The sequence below is a fragment of the Staurois parvus genome, unplaced genomic scaffold (assembly GCF_062004578.1).
Source record: "Staurois parvus isolate SC_StPar_1 unplaced genomic scaffold, SC_StPar_1.0 ptg000444l, whole genome shotgun sequence".
Taxonomy (NCBI): domain Eukaryota; kingdom Metazoa; phylum Chordata; class Amphibia; order Anura; family Ranidae; genus Staurois; species Staurois parvus.
In genome coordinates, this window is record NW_028318240.1 from 2045162 (window position 1) to 2072419 (window position 27258).

At 45.8% G+C, this 27258-nt stretch overlaps 1 protein-coding gene across 1 annotated transcript in view; it reads left to right on the forward strand.

Annotated features, from left to right (window-relative positions):
* The first annotated feature begins 529 nt into the window (after positions 1–529).
* The window catches only part of PELP1 (proline, glutamate and leucine rich protein 1), a 60722-nt gene continuing 33993 nt past the window's right edge, over positions 530–27258 (forward strand). Inside the window, exons 1-7 of the mRNA XM_089688014.1 lie at positions 530–709; positions 11996–12063; positions 13188–13293; positions 15857–16006; positions 19377–19448; positions 22125–22184; positions 25454–25604. Coding sequence (XP_089544140.1) covers positions 542–709; positions 11996–12063; positions 13188–13293; positions 15857–16006; positions 19377–19448; positions 22125–22184; positions 25454–25604 — 775 coding nt within the window. The 5' untranslated portion in view covers positions 530–541. The remainder of the gene's footprint in view (positions 710–11995; positions 12064–13187; positions 13294–15856; positions 16007–19376; positions 19449–22124; positions 22185–25453; positions 25605–27258) is intronic.

The following is a 27258-nucleotide window of genomic DNA, read 5'->3' on the forward strand; positions in this document are numbered from 1 at the left end:
TGTAGGAAGAATGCTGGTAGTCATGAACACTGGTAGTCAGGAACACTGGTTGTAGGAAGAATGCTGGTTGTCATGAACACTGGTTGTCATGAACACTGGCTGTAGGAAGAATGCCGGTTGTCATGAACACTGGCTGTAGGAAGAATGCCGGTTGTCATGAACACTGGCTGTAGGAAGAATGCCGGTTGTCATGAACACTGGCTGTAGGAAGAATGCCGGTTGCTATGCAGGGGTGGACTGACCATTCGGACCCTGTCGGAGGGTCAGTAGGGGGCCCAATGAGATACCCCTAGTACCTTTCATAGGCTTTTTTGGGTGTGATTTGAGTGTAAGGACACAGGGGCCCCGTGAATTGTCACAGTCCGCCCCTGTTGCTATGCTAGCTGTAGTAAGTAGCTGTATCTAATGGAAGTCTAGTATCTCGGCTCAGTATCATCTTCCGCCGTCAGCCAGGATGACCTCCAGTTACCACACTTTCCTCATCTCAGAGTGGAAATGGCTGCGGCCGCAGCTGAGTGACGTCACGGCTGAGCCGCGCGGGATGATGACGCGGATTAGTGGCGGCGGTGGCGGGAAGATGGCGGCGGTGTGTGTGGGGGTTCGGATGATGGAGGCAGTCGTGAGCGGGTTGCTGGAGAGGGAGCTGAGCGAGGGAGAGCTGGCCGAGACCATCCGGGGCCTGCGGGAGCATGGAGCGCTGCGGGGGGAGGTGAGCCGGGCTCTGTGTGACCGGATCGGCTGTGTGTGAGGTCGGCACATGGGGTTGGGGGGACCTCTGCCTGTGTACAACCACCTCGTACTTACTACACCCCCACATTTCACAGGGAGGAAGTCCAATGTGTGCCTGGAAAACCTTCCCCCACCTGTACTACACTGACCTGACCTTGTGTGGTGTCAGGAATTGTAGTGTGTATCCAGGGAAACCTTCCCCCATCAGTACCAGGGGGACCCAATGGATGCGGTATCAGGAATTGTAGTGTGTGTCCAGGGGAAACCTTCCCCCATCAGTACCAGGGGGACCCAATGGATGCGGTATCAGGAGTTGTAGTGTGTATCCAAGGAAACCTTCCCCCACCAGTACCAGGGGGACCAAATGACCTGCTGGATGTGGTATCAGGAGTTGTAGTGTGTGTCCAGGGGAAACCTTCCCTTATCAGTACCAGGGGGACCCAATGACCTGATGGATGCAGTATCAGGAGTTGTAGTGTGTGTCCAGGGGAAACCTTCCCTTATCAGTACCAGGGGGACCCAATGACCTGATGGATGCAGTATCAGGAGTTGTAGTGTGTGTCCAGGGGAAACCTTCCCCCATCAGTACCAGGGGGACCCAATGGATGCGGTATCAGGAATTGTAGTGCGTGTCCAGGGGAAACCTTCCCCCACCAGTACCAGGGGGACCCAATGACCTGATGGATGCGGTATCAGGAGTTGTAGTGTGTGTCCAGGGGAAACCTTCCCCCACCAGTACCAGGGGGACCCAATGACCTGATGGATGCCATATCAGGAGTTGTAGTGTGTGTCCAGGGGAAACCTTCCCCCACCAGTACCAGGGGGACCAAATGACCTGCTGGATGTGGTATCAGGAGTTGTAGTGTGTCCAGGGAAACCTTCCCTTATCAGTACCAGGGGGACCCAATGACCTGATGGATGCGGTATCAGGAGTTGTAGTGTGTGTCTAGGGGAAACCTTCCCCCATCAGTACCAGGGGGACCCAATGGATGCGGTATCAGGAATTGTAGTGTGTGTCCAGGGGAAACCTTCCCTCACCAGTACCAGGGGGACCCAATGACCTGATGGATGCGGTATCAGGAGTTGTAGTGTGTGTCCAGGGGAAACCTTCCCCCATCAGTACCAGGGGGACCCAATGGATGCGGTATCAGGAATTGTAGTGTGTGTCCAGGGGAAATCTTCCCCCACCAGTACCAGGGGGACCCAATGACCTGATGGATGCGGTATCAGGAGTTGTAGTGTGTGTCCAGGGAAACCTTCCCCCACCAGTACCAGGGGGACCCAATGACCTGATGGATGCGGTATCAGGAGTTGTAGTGTGTATCCAGGGAAACCTTCCCCCACCAGTACCAGGGGGACCCAATGACCTGCTGGATGCAGTATCAGGAATTGTAGTGTGTGTCCAGGGGAAACCTTCCCGCATCAGTACCAGGGGGACCCAATGACCTGATGGATGTGGTATCAGGAGTTGTAGTGTGTGTCCAGGAGAACCTTCCCCCATCAGTACCAGGGGGACCCAATGACCTGATGGATGTGGCATCAGGAATTGTAGTGTGTATCCAAGGAAACCTTCCCGCATCAGTACCAGGGGGACCCAATGACCTAACCTAATGGGAGTGAGGAAAGATCATGGGAGTCCAGGGAAACCTTTCTCCACCCCAGTACCAGGGGGACCCAATGACATATTGGATGTGGTATCAGGAAGTGTAATGTGTGTCCAGGGATACCCCCCCCCCCTCCCCCCTATACCAGTGGGATCCAATGACCTAATGGATGCGGGATTAGGAATTGTAGTGTGTATCTAGGAAAACCTTCCCCCACCAGTACCAGGGGGACCTAATGACCTGACCTAATGGGAGTGAGGAATAATCATGAGAGTCCGAATAATAAAAAACCTTCCTCAACCCCACTACCAGGGGGACCCAATGACTTAATAGATGTGGTATTAGGAATTGTAGTGTGTGTCCAGGAAAACCTTCCCCTACCTGTACCACACTGACCTGACATTGTGTGGTATCAGGAATTGTAGTGTGTATCCAGGGAAACCTTCCCCGCCAGTACCAGGGGGACTTAACCTAATGGGAGTGAGGAAAGATCTTGGGAGTCCAAGAAAACCTTCTTCCATCCCAGTACTAGGGGGACCCAATAACATCATGGATGTATCAGGAAGTGTAATGTGTATCCAGGGAAACCTTCCCCCATCAGTACCAGACTGACCTAATGGATGTACGGTGTCAGGAAGTGTAATGTGTATCCAGGGAAACCTTCCTTCATCAGTACCAGACTGACCTAATGGATGTACGGTGTCAGGAAGTGTCATGTGTAGGAAAATATTCCCCCATCAGTACCAGACTGACCTAACGGATGTACGGTGTCAGGAAGTGTCATGTGTAGGAAAATATTCCCCCATCAGTACCAGACTGACCTAACGGATGTACGGTGTCAGGAAGTGTAATGTGTATCCAGGGAAACCTTCCTTCATCAGTACCAGACTGACCTAATGGATGTACGGTGTCAGGAAGTGTAATGTGTATCCAGGGAAACCTTCCCCCCCATCGGTACCAGACTGACCTAATGGATGTACGGTGTCAGGAAGTGTAATGTGTATCCAGGGAAACCTTCCCCCATCAGTACCAGACTGACCTAATGGATATACGGTGTCAGGAAGTGTCATGTGTAGGAAAATATTCCCCCATCAGTACCAGACTGACCTAATGGATGTACGGTGTCAGGAAGTGTATTGTGTATCTAGGAAAATATTCCCCCTGCTGATACTGGACTGAGCCAGTGACTCAGTGAGCAGACATAATAGATGTGCGGGGGTTTATTTACTAAAGCTGGAGAGTCCAAAATCAGACTCCCTTCTGCATAGAAACCAATCAGCTTCCAGGTTTCATTGCCAAAGCTTCATTGAACAAGCTGAGGTTAGAAGTTGATTGGTTTCTATGCAGAAGGGAGTCTGATTTTGGACTCTCCAGCTTTAGTAAATAAACCCCGTGGTGTCACGATACTCAAGAAGACTGCAAAAAACTACTTAAAGTGGAGTTCCACATTTGGCACCTGTGTGGGGAAGGTGGGGGGGGGGTACCTGGTTTTGACAGGTACCCTCTCCCACTTCTGCAGCCCATTCACAAAGTGCATAAATCAAAAAGAACAACATTGTGGCGCCTGTGTGACCTTGTAAGGGTTAATGTACTAAAATGAAGCTATAAGTTCGGACAATAAAGCAGTTGTGGTAGCTGCCCCTATTAAGTGAATACACTCTAAATACCAAAAGCAGGACTAGGCAGGCATTTGCTCAATACAATTACAACACATACATATGTGTCATGTAACATGTATAAAGTGCTCTCTCAACACCACATATAATAGTGAATCTAATACAGGGTATGGTGAAGTCCAGAGAATGTAAATGAATGAGAGTCCCATAGGAGGGTGTCACATTGATCCAATAGGTTCTTCTCCACCACTTGTGAATAGTGAATGAATTCCCCACTCCCCGGAAGGTGGTGACCCCCACTCACTAGGATAATCAAATGGCATATAGATTCCCAACTGTAGGCTCTCATATGGTGGGTCTCAAGGCTCCCTTGTAGTAGTAGTAGTAGTAGTAGCTGTCGAAGAAGCTCAAAATAGAAAAAAAATCCATAAAATGTGCTCTAAATTTAGTGTTTATTGGGAACCATGGTTCATAAATTAGGTTAAAAATGCACTCGTGTTGTATGGTGCCTGTATCTTCGGCACCAGTCTGTACAGCCAATGTGGGGACAACATCTCTCTATATTTAGCCGCCGTGCGTTCCAAGCCTTATGTTAGCGAGCTGGACGTGACGTCATGTAGGACCCAGAAGTGACGGGATCAAGCTTCACCTGGCGGCGTCTTCAGGAAGTGCTACTCTGTACAGCATAGAAATACAAAGCAGCATGTCTCCCTAGAAAAACCCATACAGTAAAACAGCACACAGTTAACCTTTTGATCACCCAGATGTAAACCCCTTCCTGCCCAGTGTCATTAGTACAGTGTCAGAGGTTTTTATTAGCACTGATCACTGTAGTGTCAGTGGCAGTTAGTTCACCCCATGTCAGAATGCCTGCCGCAGTCCCCCTATAAGTCGCTGATCGCCACCATTACTAGTATAAATAAGAAACTCCAGTATATATCTCTATATATCTCTCTCTCTCTATATACATATATATATCTATCTATCTATATATATCTCACAGTGGCTAAATGTTTAGCACTTCCGCCTGGCAGTACTCGAGTCGCTGGTTTAAATCCCAGCCACGGCTCCACCTGCCTGGAGTTTGCATGTTCTCCCTGTGCCTGTGTGGGTTTCCTCTGGGTACTCTGGTTTCCTCCCACACTCCAAAGACATGCTGGTAGGTTAATTGGCTCCTGTCTAAATTGTCCCTAGTATGTGTATGTATGAATGTGAGTTAGGGACCTTAGATTGTACACCCCTTGAGGGTTAGGGACCTTAGATTGCACACCCCTTGAGGGTTAGGGACTGATGTGAATGTACAATATATATGTAAAGTGCTGTGTAAATTGACAGCGATATATAAGTACCTGAAATAAATAAATATATAATACTGCTATTTGTAGACGCTATAACTTTCACAGAAACCAATTAATTTACACGTATTGGGATTTTTGTGTTAGAAAATACATGTAGCACAATACATTTTGGCCTAAATTTATGACAAATTTGATTTAAAAAAAAAATTACCGGATATGTTTTATAGCAAAAAGTCAAAAATATTGTTTGGGTTTTTTTCGAAATTTGTCACTTTATTGTTTATAGCGCAAAAAAATAAAAAGCCGCACAGGTGATCAAATACCACAGAAAGAAAGCTCGATTTGTGGGGGAAAAAGTGCATAAATTTCATTTGGGTGCACCTTTGCATGACCGCGTAATTGTCAAAGAAAAGCAGGGCTGTATCAAAAAAAATTGCCTGGTCAGGAAGGGGAATAAATCCTCTGGATAGCAAGTGGTTAATGGAGGGGACCACCTGAGTTTTCCATTATCTTGGTATGACTGTACATGCTGCGGAGAATAACAGGACAATCTTCTTTTTGAAGCTCTTCCAGATACTGGAAAAATAGACAATAATACTATTTCTGGAGACATTTGATAAGATGTGTCAGTAACCTCCCTAGCGGTCTGATTATGTCAGTATTTCTGTGCTCAAAGCGGTACATTTTTTTGCATGGAAATATGTCATTTTTTTATTGTAGGCCTGTAATTTCATAAATTATAATTTAATAAATAATCATAAAACATAATAATATAATAATAATAATACATTTAATTCAATAATATAATCAAACCAAAAACACTGAAATGTGAAATATAGCGCCAAGTTCGCACATCGCTGAGCTCAGTCGCAGAATCGTTTTCAGTGTCTGATGATGAATTTCCCCCACGAATCATTATCACTCAATTCTGCAAGTGGTTCTGATTTACTATCGCTGTTCTCTAGCCGGTCTAAAACCGCTTTTGACCTAAAGGGACGCTTTTTGGACACCATGGACATTTCTCAGTTTCCAGGCAGAAAGAACAGTAAAAATGCAGGCAGGGCGCAGGACAAAGCACTCGGGACAAAATGTATGTGAAATGGTTTGATACAGGAATGTTATACTATGTGATTTTAGTGAATGACATTTTTAAATTTCCCGCCGGTTTCATCCCCTGTACGTCCCATCGTCGCAGGGGACGGAACCCAGAAGATGGATGCTGGCATCGGCCAGAGGAGATGGCCGGGGACGCTGCAGATTGGACATCGTGGGAGCGCAGGACAAGGTAAGTGCAGAAGAGATCCCGGAGCGATGCTGCAGAGTATTCCTGAGTGTAGCTCGGGGTTACCGCTTGTGGTGCTGAAACTTTACCCCGAGCTACACTCGGGAATACCACCAGGGAGGCTAATATGTAAGCAAATCCAAAATACTAATTCCCAAAATGGTTTAGTCCTAGAACAGGAGGACCATACATGAGTCATTGTACCTTCATCCTCCCCACAGCACCAACACTTTTCAGGGTAGGTCGAAATTATTATATGTATTCCCACTGGACACTTATACCACCTTGAAAGTATTTTATAATTTTTATCTTGAATGTAAGTTGAGATACCAGATTTAAACATTAACCTGAGGTATCTTTTCCACTCCCTCTCAGTTAACATTTGGCCCAATTCTCTCTCCCAGTCTCTGGTATAATAAGGTCAGTGTTGGGTATGCATGAGATAGTATGTCATATATTGAAATAGCATGTGAACACATCGAACTCCTCATACAGAGTGATTCACAAAGGGTTAGATCTCTATGTAATGAGCCTATTTTAGATAAATATTTATAAAAACGTTGAAGCTGGAAACAATGGAACCAACGGCCTGTATATGAGTTGTCTACAGGATATAACTTGTTTAGTGGTGGAAGTCCCTTAGCAGCAAGAGCCTGTTTAATTGGAGATGGAGCCACAGATGTCGAACATAAAAATCTAGCGGACATTAACCCTGGAGCAAATTCTGGATTCCCCATAATCGGGTTAAGAGGGCCCAGTATTGCAAAAATACCCAATTTTTGAATGGTCCAATCCCAGGTTCTCAGCACAGATTGTGTCAGGAATGGCATTGTTTGTCTAGGAGGGTGCAAAGTAGGCACAATCCATGGTAGGGAGGTCAAATCAATTGAGGACATTAATTGTTTAGCCTCCCTGGAGGTATTCCCGAGTGTAGCTCGGGGTAAAGTTTCAGTACCACAAGCAGTAACCCCGAGCTACACTCGGGAATACTCTGCAGCGTTGCTCCGCGATCCCTCGATCGCTTACCTTGTCCTGCGCTCCCGCGATGTCCCTCCTGCAGTGTCCCCGGCAATGTAATCCGGCGGATGCCGGCATCCGTCTTCTGGGTTCCGTCCCCTGCGACGTCGGCACGTACGGGGGACAGAACTGGCGGGAAATTTGAAAATGACAAAAAGTGATTCACTAAATACACTAAAATCACATAGTATAACATTCCTGTATCAAACCATTTCACATACATTTTGTCCCGAGTGCTTTGTCCGGCGCCCTGCCTGCATTTTTACTGTTCTTTCTGCCTGGAAACTGAGAAACGTCCATGGCGTCCAAAAAGCGTCCCTTTAGGTCAAAAGCGGTTTTAGATCAGCTAGAGAACAGCGATAGTAAATCAGAACCACTTGCAGAATTGAGTGATAATGATTTGTGGGGGAAATTCCTCATCAGACACTGAAACCGATTTTGCCACTTTGCTCAGCGATGTGCGAACTTGGTGCTCTATTTCAAATTCCAGTGTTTTTGGTTTGATTATTGAATTAAATTTTATTATTTTTTATGATTATTTATTAAATTATAATTTATGATTTCGTGTTTCAAGTTTTATCATACCCGGGATGTTTACTAGACTCTTGTTCAGACAGATTTCAGTGAGTTATTCCTAAATATTACAGCCTACAATAAAAAAAATACATATTTCCATGCAAAAAAATGTACCGCTTTGAGCACAGAAATATGGACATAATCAGACCGCTAGGGAGGTTAATAGATACCCACTTTTTTGAATGGCTATGATAAAACCAATGAAGACTCCTAGTACATATAGATGCTATATGATAAAACTCCATATGGACAGCACAGTGGCTAAATGGTTAGCCTGGCAGTACTCTGGTGGTTTGTTCAAATCCCAACCTCGATACCATCTGCCTGGAGTTTGCATGTTCTTCATGTGCCTGCGTGGGTTTTCTCTGGGTACCCCCCCTCCCCCGTTCTGTGACATCCCCCATAAGCTGATCTAAATTTATAGGGAGATGATCAAAAGAGCAACTCTTCTCTGCCCTAATTAGGAACTGATAAGGATCACATGAATTTGGGGGGAGGTTGGTCAAAACCAGATTAGCTACAGACAGGCCAAAGTTATAAAAGATGATTGAGTCTCTGATCACAGAAAGGCAGGAAGTGAGAATCACCACAAACAGACAAAAAGATATAGGACTAATTATCCTGAGTTTTGCAGAAAGTCAGTGCATAGCACAGAGACAGTTTAAGGTGGAGATCACATAACAGCATTTTCCTGTGAAAAAGCAGATAGGACATGATCAGGGGGCTGTGTTCAACTGCTGTTTTGCACTGCAGCAGAAAATGCACTCACGCAGGACAATTACCACCCCCACAACCCCCCCCACCTGTAATCGAATTCCAAATTCTTTTTCCCATTTATCCAAAAAACGGTGGAGAGAGAGGTCCAAATATTGTAATAAGTATCTTATATATACAAGAAATACCATGGTTCCGTATAACACCCAAATTCAACATCTGTTCAAGTGGATACAGATCTTTTACTGCTCTTACTGGTTGTGGAAGTTCCACCACAGAGTGTCTTAATTGATATCACCACTCATCTAATACATAAAATAATTCCTTTTTATGTTTCAATTCTTCAAAAGAACATATTTTTCCCTTCTTCATAATATCCTTTAACTGTACATTCCTATCTTTTATCCATTTTCCTGATATATCCTCTTTGCCTGGTCGGAAACATTTGTTCCCACAAGTGGTATTAAAGGTGAATTATACTATCCAACTTGTTTATGCGTCCCATATTCTAAATACATTCTGTGTTAGAGTGCTTGTGCTTTCAGAAAACATCCGAAACTGTTGTGGAATCCAAGTAATTTTATCTGTGTCTCGCCTAGTGTACCTTCCATTTTTACCCAGCTTTTCCCTCGTGTATTATATACCCACTCAGCTACCCGTGATAATACTGCCAAATAGTAATGTCTCTTAACCTCCCTGGCGGTCTGATTATTTCAGATTTTTTGGTGCTGAAAGCGCTACCATTATTTTGCATGGAAATATGTAGTTTTTTATTGTAGGCCTGTAATTTTTAGGAATAACTCACTGAAATCTGTCTGAACAAGAGTCTAGTAAACATCCTGGGTATGATAAAACTTGAAACACAAAATCATAAATTATAATTTAATAAATAATCATAAAAAATAATATACATTTAATTAAATAATATAATCGAACCAAAAACACTGAAATGTGAAATAGAGCGCCAAGTTCGCACATCACTGAGCAAAGTCGCAGAATCGTTTTCAGTGTCTGACGAATTTCCCCCACGAATCATTATCACTCAATTCTGCAAGTGGTTCTGATTTACTATCGCTGTTCTCTAGCCGGTCTAAAACCGCTTTTGTCATAAAGAGACGCTCTTTGGATGCCATGGACGTTTCTAAGTTTCCAGGCAGAAAGAACAGTCAAAATGCAGGCAGGGGACAGGACAAAGCACTCGGGACAAAATGTATGTGAAATGTTTTGAAACAGCAATGTTTTACTATGTAATCATTTTTAAAAAATTTCAAATTTGCCGCCGGTTCCGGCACCCGTACGTCCCGACGTCACAGGGACCGGAACACGGAAGCCGGATGCTGACATCGGCCGGAGGAGATGGCCGGGTACACTGCAGGGGATGCATCGCGGGAGCGAAGGACAAGGTAAGCTCTGCAGGGACTCCCTATGCAATGCTGCATGGTAAGCCCGAGTGTAGCTCGGGGTTACCGCTTTTGGTACTGAAACTCTACCCTGATCTACACTCGGGAATACCGCTAGGGAGGTTAATATCCACAACATTTAAGCCCCCGTCTAATTTATCCTTACACAGGACTTCATATTTTGCTCTGTTTTTTATTTGCCCATATATACCTTTTTAATATTATTTTCTTTTTTTTTTAAGATCCCAAAGTATGTCATTGGTATATAGATCGAGAGCATATTAAATTTATACAGAATTTTTGGTATCACCATTTTCACCAAGTTTATTCTTCCTACCCAGGAGAATGAAACACTTGAGCTTTCCCTCAACTCATTCTTTATCTCGCTTATTTATGGGATGTAATTTACCTGATGTATGTTCTTAAAGGACGAAGGTAACTTTATTTCCAAATATTTTAGTTCTTTTTCCCTCCTTGTGAAAGGAAACACATTTTGTAAAGCCATTTTCTCTATCTTTGGGACACTTAATATTTAATATCTCCGACTTTGAAAGGTTCACTTTTAAATTTGATAGGTCTCCGTAGTATTTTAATATTCTCATTAAATTTGTTAATGTTAACCTAGGATTTACCATGTAGAATAACATATTGTCTGCGTACGTTGCAACTTTATGTTCCATATCTTTTATCCAAATTCCTTTAATATCTATACTTTTTTGAACCGTAGCTAGTAACGGCTCTAAAGATAATACAAATAGCAGGGGCGAAAGTGAACATCCCTGCCTAGTTCCATTTATATATTTTAATCGCTGGTGACAATGAGCCATTAATCTTTACGACTGCTGAAGGATAACTATACAAGTTTTTCTATCCAAACCAGAGAAAGCCACTTGCACCGATATCGAGATATCAGGATGTCCGCAAGCATGGGGTAGGCTGGGGTGGAATAGCTGCGTTACGTCAGGGTCTCCCCCATACGGCATGGGCATGCGTCCAGAGCTCCTATTCCGTGCTCCCTGGTGGCGCCATGTTCAGACCCCCCAGCTGAGTGCCCCTCATCTAAAAACGATTGTTGTATTTCTTATATAATGAAGCATAATCATGAAAGGTTAAAGCAGAGTTCCGCTCAAAAGTGCAAGTTCCGCTTATTTGCCTCCCCCCCCCCCCTCTCCACTGCCATGTGGCACCTTTTGGGGGAAAGGGGGAGCCGATACCCGAATTTGACAGGTACCCGCTCCCACTTTCGCTGCGATCACCTGAGGAGATCGGAAGTTGTCTTCCCTCCCCGTAGTCTTCTGGGACGCGTGACAGGTCCCAGAAGACTACGGGGCCAATCACAAAGCGCAGCGATTCCCGCGCATTCACAGTGGGCACCCGACTGTGAAGCCGTAAGCTGTCACAGCCGGGTGCCCACACTGAAGATGCCAGCGCCGGAGAGAGAAGATGGCCAGTGGAGCCACCCATGGCGAGGACACGGCTGGACCGAGGGATAGGTAAGTGTCTGTATTTTAAAAGTCAGCAGCTACAGTTTCTGTAGCTGCTGACTTTTTTTTTTCTACTGGAACTCCGCTTTAAGAAATTAAAAAAAAGAAAAAGGAAAGTGCCTACTCATAGCAACCCAAATGTTAGGTATTCATCTTAATGTCACCTATATGGTGCTGCAAATATTAATCTAAATGAACGCTTTTGGATACAGGTTGGTTGCATTTGATCAACCATTGCTGAACTAATGTGTTACTTCTTGTGTTTCTCATTTTAGGGTTCCTCGAGTTCATTTCAAAGCCTCCTGGCTAGCTGTAACTCTCGGTTGGTGTCTGCTGCTACCAGGTAGAGTCCAGCTTCCTTTCTTTCCCCCACAATGAAGCATGTTATAGATCTAGTTGTATGTTCTCTTCTTTTAGGCTTCAAACACACTGCAGTTTTTGTTTTTTGTTTTTCAAATTTCTATTAAACATTTGCAGACCAGCGACGTACCTGTTCATTGTTGGTTTTCAAGTGGTTCTACTGGGATGATGCCTGGAGCTTCCGGAATCATGCCGGGGTATTGTTTGTTAGAGCAGACGGTGTTTCTTATAAAAGCAATTCAAAGAAGCTAATTAAACACTCGATTGCTTTTACAAGCAGCCAGAGGGGATGTCTTCTCCTGCTGCCTTCCACAACTCTCTTGGGCATTCTGTCCCACCGGGAGACCCGAGCGATCAGCCAGCTCTTCCACCAGCTGATCATAGAGGCAATCAGAGGCCGGATTGGCTTTGATCGCATCTATGATATAGGATACCATAAACGATGAGCATTCATCACTTTTGGTTTTCCCCGGATGTATACAGCACAATTTTTAACATGGGAAAGTATCTGACCACACCAATCTGGGTGTAATCAGATGCTTTTAACAGCAGAGGAAACCCCACATCTCTCCATAAAGAGTATCTGTCAGTACCTATTGTTATCACAGGGGATATATAGTGTAAAATCCCCTGTAATAACAATAGTGATTAAAAAAAAAAATAATACAGCGACAGTGCACATTTTTTACCTGCCAAAAAATTATGCATTTATTTATTTTTAATTTTTTTTTCAAAAGATGAACTTAGCCTTTAAGATATGAATTTAGGGAGCTTTAAAAAAAAAAAAAATCCTAAAGGAGGCTAAATGTTAAAAAAAAAAAAAAAATATGGATTTTAGTTAAGTGACCATTTCAGATTTATTACAATACATTGATTTGGTGGTAAGAATGAATTTACTTTTATGATTCAACTTAAGACACAGTCACCCATAATCAAACATAACACCTACAGAAAACCCGTGGTGTAAATGTCCGCTCACATAAAGGACCATCCCAATACCTAGAGTGAGGGGTGGTATTCCTAAACTGAGGGATGGTAAATGTAAGATGACTTGTCTGCTGTGGCATTTATTATTATTATTTTTTTAAAGTTGTCATTGTTTTCCAGGATCGAAGGTTTATCTCTCTTGTCCTTGGTTGTTGAGGAATCTCCTACAGATGTATTTCAGCAGCATTGTATCTCCTGGATTCGCAGCGTCTTGCAGGTCATACAGGTGAGATTCCATATTGATGCCCATGGTGTCCACAAACGTTAGGCCAAATAGTGTACAGTATATGCTGCAGAGGATAGCATTAAAACAAACCTGTTGTTCTGCCCTTTGTTGCTAGATCACATGTTCACTAACTGTATCTGAGCACCGTGCTAATTAATTCATTGGTAATATTCCAACAAACTCCCCCATCCATCCAGCCATGTCTTCATGTTTTATTTTGTTGAGAAATCAATTTGAACTCTTCACTGGGTCTCGGTGCTTCTCTATGCAGTGCAGACAGTTTATGGCAGCCAGCAGGTTACTGTGCACGGTTTCTGTAAAACATCACAAGATCCTACCTATGTACTTCTTTCAAGAGCCCTCAGTCCCGATGCAATTAATGGGCGGCCTCTTGGTTTTGCAAATATATGAGAATATCTTGGTATGTGGATGTCAGTCTGGAGAAGTGGGTGTTCCTAGGAAAGACTGTATTTGCATGCAGACTGCCATAGGTAATGGCCGTATGTGTTCCTGAGCCTCCATGATTGAAAGCACTGAAATCCACTGAATGAAACAGGTGGGACAGTTAGGCTGGGGAGGAAAGTGCTAGATCAGTGGTGGCGAACCTATGGCACGCGTACCGCAGCGGGCACGCAGAGCCCTCTCTGTCGGCACGTGAGCCAAGTCGCTCCAGCAGCTGAACATCAGATAACGGCGCACATAGGGGCCACTGCTCATGCTCGGAAAGGAGTAGCTGCACCAGGCGATGACATCACAAGCCACGGCTCATTAACTGCGACTCGTCTGAGCTTTCGCATGGCCGGTCACTGGCTGTGAGTTTTAATTCATTTGTTTTTAGTAGCACAAGATTTTAGCTTGTGCCGGCGGCCCGTGGAACTTTGCCCCTTGTGCTGGTGGTCAGTGGAACTTTGCCCCCTTGTGCCAGCGGCCAGTGGAACTTTGCCCCTTGTGCCGGCGGCCAGTGGAACTTTGCCCCTTGTGCCGGCGGCCAGTGGAACTTTGCCCCTTGTGCCGGCGGCCAGTGGAACTTTGCCCCTTGTGCCGGCGGCCAGTGGAACTTTGCCCCTTGTGCCGGCGGCCAGTGGAACTTTGCCCCTTGTGCCGGCGGCCAGTGGAACTTTTCCCCGTTGTGCCGGCGGCCGGTGGAACTTTTCCCCGTTGTGCCGGCGGCCGGTGGAACTTTGCCCCGTTGTGCCGGCGGCCGGTGGAACTTTGCCCCGTTGTGCCGGCGGCCGGTGGAACTTTGCCCCGTTGTGCCGGCGGCCGGTGGAACTTTGCCCCGTTGTGCCGGCGGCCGGTGGAACTTTGCCCCGTTGTGCCGGCGGCCGGTGGAACTTTGCCCCGTTGTGCCGGCGGCCGGTGGAACTTTGCCCCGTTGTGCCGGCGGCCGGTGGAACTTTGCCCCGTTGTGCCGGCGGCCGGTGGAACTTTGCCCCGTTGTGCCGGCGGCCGGTGGAACTTTGCCCCGTTGTGCCGGCGGAACTTTGCCCCGTTGTGCCGGCGGAACTTTGCCCCGTTGTGCCGGCGGAACTTTGCCCCGTTGTGCCGGCGGAACTTTGCCCCGTTGTGCCGGCGGAACTTTGCCCCGTTGTGCCGGCGGAACTTTGCCCCGCTGTGCCGGCGGAACTTTGCCCCGCTGTGCCGGCGGAACTTTGCCCCGCTGTGCCGGCGGAACTTTGCCCCGCTGTGCCGGCGGAACTTTGCCCCGCTGTGCCGGCGGAACTTTGCCAGCTCTGTTATTGTGTTTTTCTTTTAAGACAAACAATGTTAATGTATGGGTTGTTTTTTCTAAACTAAAACCTCGGTATTCAGGTTTAATTGCAGTGTTGGCACTTTGTGATAAATGGGTTTTGGGTTGCAGTGTGGGCTCTCGGTCTATAAAAGGTTCGCCATCACTGCTCTAGATAATGCTGGATGTCCTCCATCCAGGATATCAGGTGAGCTCTACCTGACTTGCTGAAAACTCTAATGCCCATTGTGAGAAGCTCAGTATGCAGTGAAATCAGAGGAAGTCATTTCAGCCCAGGAGAGGAGCCGGCAGGTCAGCTTTAGGTAATATACTGGCTGATCCTCTAGGCTCAACTTTCCCTTTTGAATTACTTGACATAACAGTGTAAAATGTTCCATAGATAAATCGTGTTATCGCTTCTTTGTACTTGTAATAATATCCATGAATGGAGTAGCCTGCGGTACATGGGACGTGAGGAATAAACCCCGAGGACATCCACGCTTGTTTACAAACTATTTTTGTGTAGCTATTCTGCTAGTGAAAGTTACAGCTACAGATCTCCGTGCATATAGTGTCCTTCATGTGGGCCAAGAACTGTATCCAGAACATCTTAGGTGGATGGGTGCAGGCTGGACCACAAACTATTTGATGGAGCTGCACCCGTGTTGGGATTTAGTCTTCTAAGATCTGTCTGAAGTTCCTAACGCTGTACTGAAGGAGCATTAACCCAGGACTATGGTCTGCATTACTCCTGCGCATGCAGTACTCCGTGCTCTAGTAGAAACATAGTTGGTTTTGTATTAATGTGTGCCTATTTTCCTGTGTTGTCCACAGTCCCAGGATCCTCCCAGGGTAATCAGTTTGGCGGTTTTCGTGCTACGCTCTCTTCTCACACATTCCTCTGCACTGCCAGAATTATCACGGGAAATCTCCACCAATCACGTTCCAGGATTGCTTACGTCGCTGCTGGGCCTGAGACGCCAGGTAATGCAATGGGAAGCATGCAGCTTGGCTTGTATAAAAATGTATACATGCTTAAAGGGTATCTCCATTTTATACTTTTTAAAAAATTTTGATTACATCTTAAAAGCCTCCCTGCTCCTCCTGTTCCCACTGCACTTGTCTGCATGTGCTTAAAATCATCCACTGCCGTATCTGCCATTTTACCGACCTGTATACTTGTTAACGTCATACACCAGAAGCGTAATGTGTGTCATGGCTCGTCATTGGTCAGCGTGGTCGTGTGTCAGCACTGACCAATGAAAGTCTTTACTTCCGGGACAAAAGAAAAGACCCTCAATGACCAGCTTAGTCACATGACTGTACTGACCAATGACCACAAGCCATTGCAGATGATATGCTGCTACACAGTTTCTGGGGCTGTGTATGGATCAATACATCGACAGATATGGGCGATTGATGAATCTAAGCAAACATAGATGCAGTGGAGCCAGGAGGCTGTTAGCCACTAGTCAGTCTCCCGCTCTCTGCCCCCCCGCTCTCTCTCCCCCGCACTCTTTCTCCCCCGCTCTCCCCCCCCGCTCTCCCCCCCCCCCCCGCTCTCCCCCCCCCCGCTCTCCCCCCCCCCCGCTCTCTCCCCCCGCTCTCTCCCCCCGCTCTCTCCCCCCCGCTCTCTCTCCCCCCCGCTCTCTCCCCCCCCCCGCTCTCTCTCCCCCCCGCTCTCTCTCCCCCCCCCGCTCTCTCTCCCCCCCCCCGCTCTCTCCCCCCCCGCTCTCTCCCCCCCCGCTCTCTCCCCTCCCCCGCTCTCTCCCCTCCCCCGCTCTCTCCCCTCCCCCGCTCTCTCCCCTCCCCCGCTCTCTCCCCTCCCCCGCTCGCTCCCCTCCCCCGCTCGCTCTCCCCTCCCCCGCTCGCTCTCTCTCCCCCCCGCTCGCTCTCTCTCCCCCCCGCTCGCTCTCTCTCCCCCCCCCCCCCGCTCTCTCCCCCCCCCGCTCTCTTCCCCCCCCCCCGCTCTCTCCCCCCCTCTCCCCTCCCTCTCTATCTCCCCCCCCCTCTCTATCCCCCCCTCTCTCTCTCCTTTTTCTTTTTTTTCTTTCTCTTTTTCTTTTCCTTTTTCTCTTTCTTTCTCTCTCTTTTTCTTTCTCTCTCTTTCTTTTTCTTTCTCTCTCTTTCTTTTTCTTTCTCTCTCTTTCTTTTTCTTTCTCTCTTTCTTTCTTTTTCTTTCTCTCTCTTTCTTGCTCTTTCTTTTTCTTTCTCTCTCTTTCTTGCTCTTTCTTTTTCTTTCTCTCTCTTTCTTGCTCTTTCTTTTTCTTTCTCTCTCTTTCTTGCTCTTTTTCTTTTTCTTCCTCTCGCTTTCTTTTTCTTTCTTCCTCTCGCTTTCTTTTTCTTTCTTCCTCTCGCTTTCTTTTTCTTTCTTCCTCTCGCTTTCTTTTTCTTTCTTCCTCTCGCTTTCTTTTTCTTTCTTCCTCTCGCTTTCTTTTTCTTGCTTCCTCTCGCTTTCTTTTTCTTGCTTCCTCTCGCTTTCTTTTTCTTGCTTCCTCTCGCTTTCTTTTTCTTGCTTCCTCTCGCTTTCTTTTTCTTGCTTCCTCTCGCTTTCTTTTTCTTGCTTCCTCTCGCTTTCTTTCTTTTTCTTTCTCTTCTTTCTCGCTCTTTCTTTTTCTTTCTCTCTCTCTTTCTCTATTTCTCTCTCTCTCTCTCTCTCTCTATCTAGATAAATAAACAGATTATAAAATCTACCCCCCTTTCAAATAATCACATTTTGGTGCTTTGCAGCCTGAAACTAAACCGTTTTTGTTTTATCCAGCTGTATGTGCAACTTAGAACATCCAAGTGAAAGCTATAACACCAATATGTCAGAGAAAAAACATCAAGAACAGAATCACTGAGTTGGAAAAATGATCACCCTCCCCCCTAAAAATTACTTGGAAACTCAATCATTTGTAGCTAATCACCTTCTCAATGGCACACAAAGCCATGTGCCTTTTAACTGTGATCAGCTGTGGTCATTTTGATTAGCTCAGCATGAAAAGAGCTTTCCTGGAGCATTTCAGTCCCTGATAGTGCAACTGAAGCAAACAATTAACTATGGGTGGCAAGGCGCTGTCAAAAGATCTCCGGGATAAAGTTCTGGACAGGTACAAGTCAGGAGATGGATACAAAAAAAAAAGTCAAAGGCTTGATCAATGTCTAGAAGCGCAGTGAAGTTTATTATTAAGAAGTGGAAGGTATTTGGTACAACACAGACCCTCCCTGGATCAGGACGTCGCTCCAAACTGGATGAAGGGGCCAGGAGGAAACTGGTCAGAGAGGCGACCAAGAGGCCTACAGCAATTCTGAATCAGTTACAGGAATTAATGACAAAGAGTGGTCATTGTGTGCATGTGACAACAATATCACAAACTGAACACAAATGTGGCTTGTATGGGAGGGTTGCAAGAAAAAAGCCGCTCCTCAAGAATGGTCACATGCAGTCACCACTGAGCTTGGCCAAAACACAGCTTGAAGATTCTAAGGCCACATGGAAAAAGGTGTTCTGGTCAGATGGGACTAAAATTGAATTATTTGGCCTCAACACCAAACAATATGTCTGGTGGAAATCCAGTACAGCTCACCATCCAAATCCCACCATTCCTACAGTAAAGCATGGAGGTGGGAATATCCTGTTATGGGGGGTTTTCAGGAACTAGAGCACTTGCCAGGATAGAAGGAGAAATGGATAGGGCAAAATAACATCAAATTCTTGAGGAAAATCTGCTGCCCTCTGCCAGAAATGTGTCAATGGGAAGAAAAATGACCCCACAGTGGCTGGAGGAGAGAAAGGTGAATGTCCTTGCATGGCCTAGTCATAGCCCAGACTTAAACCCCATTGAAAACCTGTGGAATGACTTGAAGACTGCAGTCCACAAATGTCACCATCAAATTTAACTGAATTTGAGCCGTTCTGCAACGAAGAGCGGGCAAATATTGCAAAGTCTAGATCTGCAAAGTTAGTAGAGACCGATCCCAGGAGACTAAAGGCTGGAATTAATGCAAAAGGGGGGTCAACAAAATACTGACACAAGGGGGTGATCCTTGTTCCAACTCAGCGATTTTTGTTTTTTTTTTACACGTTGTGTTATATCTTTCACTTGAATGTTATCGGTTGAGTAAACACAGCTGGAAAAAAACAAAAACTGTGTCTGTCCTCATTTCAGTCTGCAAAGCAACAAAATGGGATTATTTTAAAGGTGGGTGATTTGTTGGCCTGATATGGGAGTCGTCCATAGCAGCCAGTCATGATGGCTATGCTTTCTGTGGATGGCTTCCATGTTTCCCCACTATGAAAATGCTAGGTAACAAATAATTATCTTGCTTTTTTTTGTCCTGTGTCCTGACTGTGCGTCTTTATGTTCCGTAGTGTCTGATGCCAGCTCTAGAAGGGATCCGGTCCTGCATGATCACTTATCCCCGAGCCTGTGGAGCCCTGCGGGTTTGTATCTGCAGCTTGGGAGCTTTGAACTAGACATGCTTATGGTATAGCAAGCTTACTCAATAAAGTGCTCCTGTGGCTATAAACAACCATTAACAGAGCTCTTTAAAGCGGTAATAAAGTCTGAAATTTTTTTTTAACCACTTGCCTACCGGGCACTTATATCCCCCTTCGTACCCAGGCCAATTTTCAGCTTTCAGCATTGTCGCACTTTGACAATTGCGCGGTCATGCAACATTGTACCCATATGAAATTCATTCAATCATTTTTTCACACAAATAGAGCTTTCTTTTGATGGTATTTGATCGCCACATGTAAGTTTTCTCCTTCACTGATGTGCATTGATGAGGCTGAACTGATGGGCACTAATAGGTGGCACAGATAAACCTCACTGATAGTTGGCACGGATAAACAGCACTGATGGGCACTGATAGGCTGCACTAATGAGGGGACACTGATGAGGTGGCACTGGTGGGCACTGATGAGGAGGCACTGATGATGCTGCACTGATATGCAGCAATGGTGATCACTGATAGGCGGCCCTGACAGGCTGGCACTGGTGAATGGCACTGCAGTGCACTGATCATCAGTGCCCTGATGATCAATGCCGATCTCTGTGACAGCGTGAGGAAAGTGCTGCTGATAACCAGCAACTGTATTTACTCTGTGATCTGCTGTGTCATTGGACACAGCTGATCACGGGGTAAAAGGCAGCTGTGATTGGCCTTTTACCTTATCACATGATCAGCTGTGGGCGCGCTGGAGGACGCATCCTGGGAGGATGTCATATGACACCCTCCCAGAACTGGGTAACCACACTGCAACCATCATTCGGCTATAGTGCGATTACCAAGTGGTTAAACAGAAGAGACCCAAGTGGTCTCTTCTGGTATAAATGCTTCTCCCGGCCTGTCAGCAGTAATGTAAGCTGGGCTGTGCATGTGCAGCTCAGACCACATTTATGACACCCGTCCTGTGCGCATATAAAGTGATTCTCACATGCATGCGCGGTAGTGACATCACTGCGGCTTGTCCATCTATGTGGCTGCAGAAAGTGAACCCAGAATGAAGACTGGGTGAAAATAGAAGCGCCTAGGTCCAGCGGGAGTGGAGACAGCACATCAATGGAGGGCTTCTTTTGACGGGTAGGTCCACCATAATGCGTTAATATGCTGTGCTCACTAGCAACCTTATGGCAAAACAAACCTGGGGCCCATTTAAAAAAGAAATGTATAATACCGCTTTAAGGGTGACAGGCTTAAAGCTGAACTCTAGCCTTTCTTTTTTTTTTTCTCCTCTCCACTGTTGATGATGACTGCTCTCATTTCCTTTTTACATATCTAAGATGCTGCACAAGCTACATTGAACCCTCCTAAGTTCTGGTTTGAACAAATTCATTCATCATTTTCCACATCTCTCCTGTCCTTGGCCCTCCTCCTACGAGCCATTAGCTTCCTAATCCATCCGTCACCTTTTATCGACATCCTGCATGGGCAGGGTCTTGTTGGTCTTGGTGTCATTAGTGGGCGTGTTTGTGTTGCATTGCATCATTGTGGATAGTTGGGATTACACCTACACAGGGGTGGACTGACCGTTTGGAAACTCGGGCACTGCCCGAGGGCCCGGGGTCAGTAGGGGGCCCCATGAGATGCCCCTGGTACCTTTTTCATAGGCTTTTTTGAGTTTGGGCAAGGACACAGGGGCCCCATGATCCCCTATTGCCCAGGGGCCCCATGAGTTGTCAGTCCGCCCCTGCACCTAAATTATATTTGTTACACAGTCCCATTTACGTAGCGTAACTTAAAAAAATGGTTACTTTATCTCTTATAAATCCTTCCTAGCTTTTCCCTACTTTGCAATGTTAGGTTGTGCTAACTATAATTAACCCTGTGTGCTCTGTGTTGGCAGATCTCATTATAACGTGTAAACTAGATGTATACACTGTCTAGCCTAAAAAAGGGGAAAAAGCCAGGCTTGGTTGGTGCATTCTATGTTACTGCGCTTTCGAACAAATCTGTCCATAAATGAGCACATTGCAAATTTGACTGCAAAACTGGAAATGCACTTTAAAATATGAGTTGATAATTCCCTTGTCTCCTTCCTCTGCTTTAGTAAATAGCCATGTTATTGTCTATTTACGTCTTCCAGTACTTGTTTGATTATTGTGAGGCAGCACAGTGGCTAAATGGTTAGCACTTCCGCCTGACAGTACTAGGGTCATTGGTTCGAATCTCAACCATGGCACCTCCTGCCTGGAGTTTGCATGTTCTCCCTGTGTGTGTGGGTTTCCTCCGGGCACTCTGGTTTCCTCCCACACTCCAAAGACATGCTGGTAGGTTAATTGGATCCTGTCTAAATTGTCCCTAATATGTGTATTTATGGATGTGAGTTAGGGACCTTAGATTGTACGCCCCTTGAGGGTTAGGGACTGATGTGAATGTTCAATATATATGTAAAGTGCTGCATAAATTGAATGCGCTATACAAGTACCTGAAATAAATGAATAAATTGGCCCTAGTATGTGTATTTCTGGATGTGAGTTAGGGACCTTAGATTGCACTCCCCTTGAGGGTTAGGGACTGATGTGAATGTTCAATATATATGTAAAGTGCTGCATAAATTGAATGCGCTATACAAGTACCTGAAATAAATGAATAAAGTGTGTCTCTCCTGCAGGGAAAGCTCACTGCCTTTTTCCTGAGTCTCTTGGATGAAGAAAATATGCAGGTTCAGGAGGTAAGAGGATATTGAATAGAGAATAAAACATAGAAGAATTGTACTGTAGTCTCACTGATGATTAGATATAAAGAGTATCACTTCTCGGCCTTTTGGCTAAGATAAAGTGTGTAGATATAAAGAGTAAAAGTAACAGATCCGTTTGATGCCATTAATATTGTCATGTATTTTAAAATTGTTGATTTTATCATTTTCTTTGTATGTGAGTGTAGCTATTTTGATTTTCTTGAATCACTAGTGCTTAAAAGAAATAGTCTTTCTGATTGGCAACTAGAGACCATGTGATCTAGGCCAGGGCTTCAAATTTCCACTCTCCTGCTCGCCAATGGCGAGTGGAAATTATGGGGGGGGGCGAGTGTGTCCCCCAGTGACGTCTTGCTGAGCAGGCTTGGTGCTCAGGCCGTATCTGTCATTGGCACCGGGAGCCGTCTGACTGCTCAATAGCTGAGCGCAGTGAAAGCAAAGGAAGGAGTGTGTGCTGTGCTCTCTGCCTCCCCCTAGAGTGCAGTACCCGGCTCTGTGAGTGAACAACAAAGTACTGCAACTTTTTATGGGGTGGTGGTGTGTGTGTGTATGTGTTTGTCTGTGTATGCATTTACAATTTTACATGTGTCTGCATGTATGTACATGTCTGTGTGTGTGTGCATGTACATGTGTATGTACATGTATCTGTGTGTATGCATGTCTGTACGTGCCTGTGTGTGTATCCATGAGTCTATGTGTGTGTGTGTGTGTACATGTGTCTCTGTGCGTGTGTATGTACATGTCTGTGTGTGTGTACATGTGTCTCTGTGCGTGTGTATGTACATGTGTCCCTGTGTGTGTATGTACATGTCTGTGTGTGTGTACATGTCTCTGTGCGTGTGTATGTACATGTCTGTGTGTGTGTGTGTGTACAGGTGTCTCTGTGTGTTTTATTGGTGGCGAGTAACTCTAAGGCCTGGCTAGTAGCTCAGGACTAGAAATTTTAAGCCCTGAGCTAGGCTATGGAAAAGCAGTATGTTTGCTATAAAAAATGGTGGGAATGTTTGGTGTCACATTGATGACATTTAGGCTTGTTGCACCTAATCCAAACTTATTTAACTATTGCCATGGTAACAAGAAATCGCTTTTGTAAGAGGAATAGTAGACTTCAAAACAAAGTGTATTTATCCTTTTTATTCTTTTCCATGACCTAACCTAACCCACTCACCACCTGCACAGATTCATACTTCTAGTCTGACATCCACGATTCCACTGTTTACATCCAGCGCCACAAGTCTTTTGCCTCCCTGGCCACACCTGTGCATTACAGACCTCTATAGGGCATCTCCAGCCTCTAGACACAGCCTCACAAAACTTTGCGGCAGGAGATTGAAGACTTATCCTTTTAAAAATTTAAATTTCTGAAAGAACTTTCCATACTCTCCTCCTTCCCTGCATGTTAATTGTATTATACTAGTGTGGCTTACACAAGGTACGTACAGGAAGTTTCTTTTTCGTTCAACTCAGCGGGCCAAACGAAAAACAACTGAGAGGTTGCAGTACTACGTGATGTTAGTGCAATGAGCTTCCCCGCTGTGCTATTGTGTTCTGACAGGGGGACTGAACACCCCCCCCCCCCCCGTCAGAACACACTGATCAGTTCTCTCAGCCATTGGCTGCCAGCGCTGATCGGATGCTGGTTTTACAGCATGCCCATCCCACAGAAGCCGGACAGCAGGCTGCTGTACACATGGGCCAAATGTTGGCGGTTTTCTGTTCGCCCATGTGTTCCAGCCTTTAGTACAAAGTTTGTATTGGTTTCCCATGACTCCAAATTGAGCTTACTTCTTGTAATTTAGCTAGGGTGATTACAGCCTCTTATCAGTCCTTGCTTCCTGTACAGGGAAACTTGAATTTTTTATTCCCGGTCTTCACCAAGTACAAAAGTAAATTTGATTCAATGGTTATTGTCACGATCGCATGCGACAATCGCACGACCGCGACTAACAGTAATACGTCCCGCCCGCGGCGTCAGATCCCAGACCTTCTCACCAACTCGATCTACAATCGCGGTGTGACGCGCATAACAAGGCCCCACCCAGCTGCACCCTGCACAGCGATTGTCCAGCTAATGGGCTACAATCGGTGCCTGCAGCCTGAATGCGCTTGTTACTGGGTCAGGTTAATTACGCAACTAACCCTCTACTGCCACCACCACTTTTGTCGGAGACTGGGAAACTCCTGTTATCAAATATACACTATAATGATTGAAAAGTCGCCTGTCCAAAACGGTCACCGCAGGCCGATTGGACAGAGGATTAAACAAACACAGTGGCAAAGGCAGGAATTCGTGAATTGCAAGCAAGCGCTTAGAAACCGTTTGACACTTTTAGTAATAAATCTTTCATTCTGAAAGTGTTAAACAGGTGCAATAAAATATTTACAAAGAAAATGTGTATATATATATATATATGGTACAGCATAAGAAGGAAAGTACAGGGTTAAGTTACTTGCTCTTACGCCTTGGTTTGTAAACAGATCCACGTTGCAGAGCGAAAGGGTCTCCCTAGGTGGTGTCTTGATGGTTTTTGGGAGATGTGTTCCAGCTTAGCTCCAGGCTTGCAGCCTGTCCCTTTTTAAAACCCCCCCTGCAGGGGGGGGGGGTGGCTTTGATTCTCCCCAATACAATATTTTGGGCAGGAGGTCAGTGAACTCTCAATTAAAACTAACAGCTTCATACTCCATGATATGAAACATAGGTGACAGCTGACCTGAGTAATGTTCAATTAACTGCTGGTCAGTTTTATGAGGTTCCAACTTCTTTCAAGTCCCTGGAGAAGCTGCCTTATCTGTTTTATGATGGGTGAGCCTACACAAGGTCTGGGATCAGTGCTTTCAGGTGAGAAAGGTTACGCTTCCGCAGACTGCTGGCACCAAACCAGGGATGCCTTCACCTGTGTTGACCCCCCCACCATCTGCCACTCAAGAAGGGAGGGGGTAGGGAGTGAATGATCGAGGAATACCTCAAAGAAAAAGGAAAAGGGGAACTCCGCGTCCAACTCTGATGAGCAAGTTTGCTACAGTTATTTTACAACCTTCATCTATAACTCAGAATCTGTAATCTGCAGAATTCCCAACTCAGGATAAGGTGTTCATTGAGCACCAATTTACTGGCTCTTAGAAGTCACACCCTCCCATATCTATTTCATTTTAATCTTTTAAACCTAAAGTGAATGGTTGATGTGTTTGTAAATTTCTTATTTATAAGAAACTAATTTGTGATCTATTTCTCTCTCTGGAAACAGCTGGCCTGCCAGTGCTTCTCCCTCCTGCCGTCCTTGGGCTCTGGCTTCTCACAGGGAGTTAAGCACACAGAGAATTGGGAACGGCAGATGCAGAGCGTTCTATGCTCGCTCCATTCTGTGTTCCAGCAGCTCTATCAAAATGCTGAGACCGGTAAGTGTACATGTCCTAGGAGTGGATGTAACCCTAGGTTCACAGCTATGCGGCCTTGCGGGCCGTGTTTTGCTCGGACACGAGAGCCCATTCATTTGAATGGACTCCCATGCCACGCAGGGAAAGAAGTCCCTGCACTACTCTGGAAATTGCAGCTCGTACGGCAACCTCTGTTCCCAGTACGGTTGTGTTTCCCAGTGCGGGCGGCGTGCCATTAGAACTAATGGCACTGCCCGCGGGTCCGCTACTCTCTCTGTGCGGCTGCACGGATTTTCGTGCGGATCCGCAGAGGCACCACCCGCACAGATGTAAACGGGGGTAAAAGACTGTCAGTGTGGGAGTTATGTGGATAATGCTGTTACAACTGTTCTTATCCAGTGTTTGGAGGATGTCATTGCTGCCTCTGGATGCAATGCGAGTCCTGCAGCAGAACCGATCTCTAAAGCATGAGATTCCTGCCCCAAGACTAGCAGTGCACGTAGTGTGCCTCCAGAACTGAATTGGAACCTTGGTTAATCTTGGTGATGGCTGTTCGTAGAAATTCTGTGTTACACTGAACATTGCCCAATAAAATTATAAGTCCCACTTTGGAGGACCCACATGGTGGCTACCATTACAGGTACTAGGCAGAAAAAACGAATTAATCAACTGCTATGATTCAGGCAGCCCAGATATTGATCTTTTTTTTCCCATTTAACCTACAAGTTGAATGAAAAAAAAAAAATCAGATTCCCCATCCACACATTTTGAGGTGGATGGGGGGGAATCCACTTTCTGACAGTGGAAAGCCTTCCATGCCATCAGAATACAATGATCAGAGTTGCCAGCTATAGCCAGTGGCACCGATTGTTTGGGGAAAAACCCAACAGGCTGGTTGTACCCAACTTGGGTACAACGTGCCTCCCCATACATGGAACAAAATTTGGCCAATCCCTGTTGCACCAGCTGAATTTTGATCCATGTATGGCCAGCTTTAGTTTGGTTGTTTGCCATTCCATTGTCTTTGATGGTACCTCAGTCATGATGTAGGCAGGTGGGCGAGGAGGCTTAGGCGATGTCTGGACAAAATATGTATTCTATATCTGCAATACATGTGCATTACATCTCTGCATCTCAGTATGTATTCCATATCAGAAATGCATGCACATTATGAGCCCTGTAAAAATGTTGCAGGCACAGAGAAATCCAGAGAGCTCCTATCTTCCTGTTATTGGCTTACAACTCTTCATCTCTTAACCTCCCTGGCGGTATTCCCGAGTGTAGCTCGGGGTAAAATTTCAGTACCAAGAGCGGTAACCCCGAGCTACACTCGGGCTTACCATGCGGCGTTGCTCAGGGAGTCCCTGCAGCACTTGCCTTGTCCTTCACTCCCGCAATGTGTCCCCTGCAGCGTCCCCGGCCATCTCCTCCGGCCGATACCGGCTTCCGTGTTCCGGTCCCTGTGACGTCGGGACGTACGGGCGCCAGAACCGGCAGGAAATTTGAAATTTTTAAAAAATGTCATTTTTTAAAAAATGATTATTATATAGTAAAACATTGTTGTTTCAATGCATTTCACATACATTTTATCCCGAGTGCTTTGTCCTGTGCCCTGCCTGCATTTTGACTGTTCTTTCTGCCTGGAAACTGAGAAACGTCCATGGCGTCCACAAAG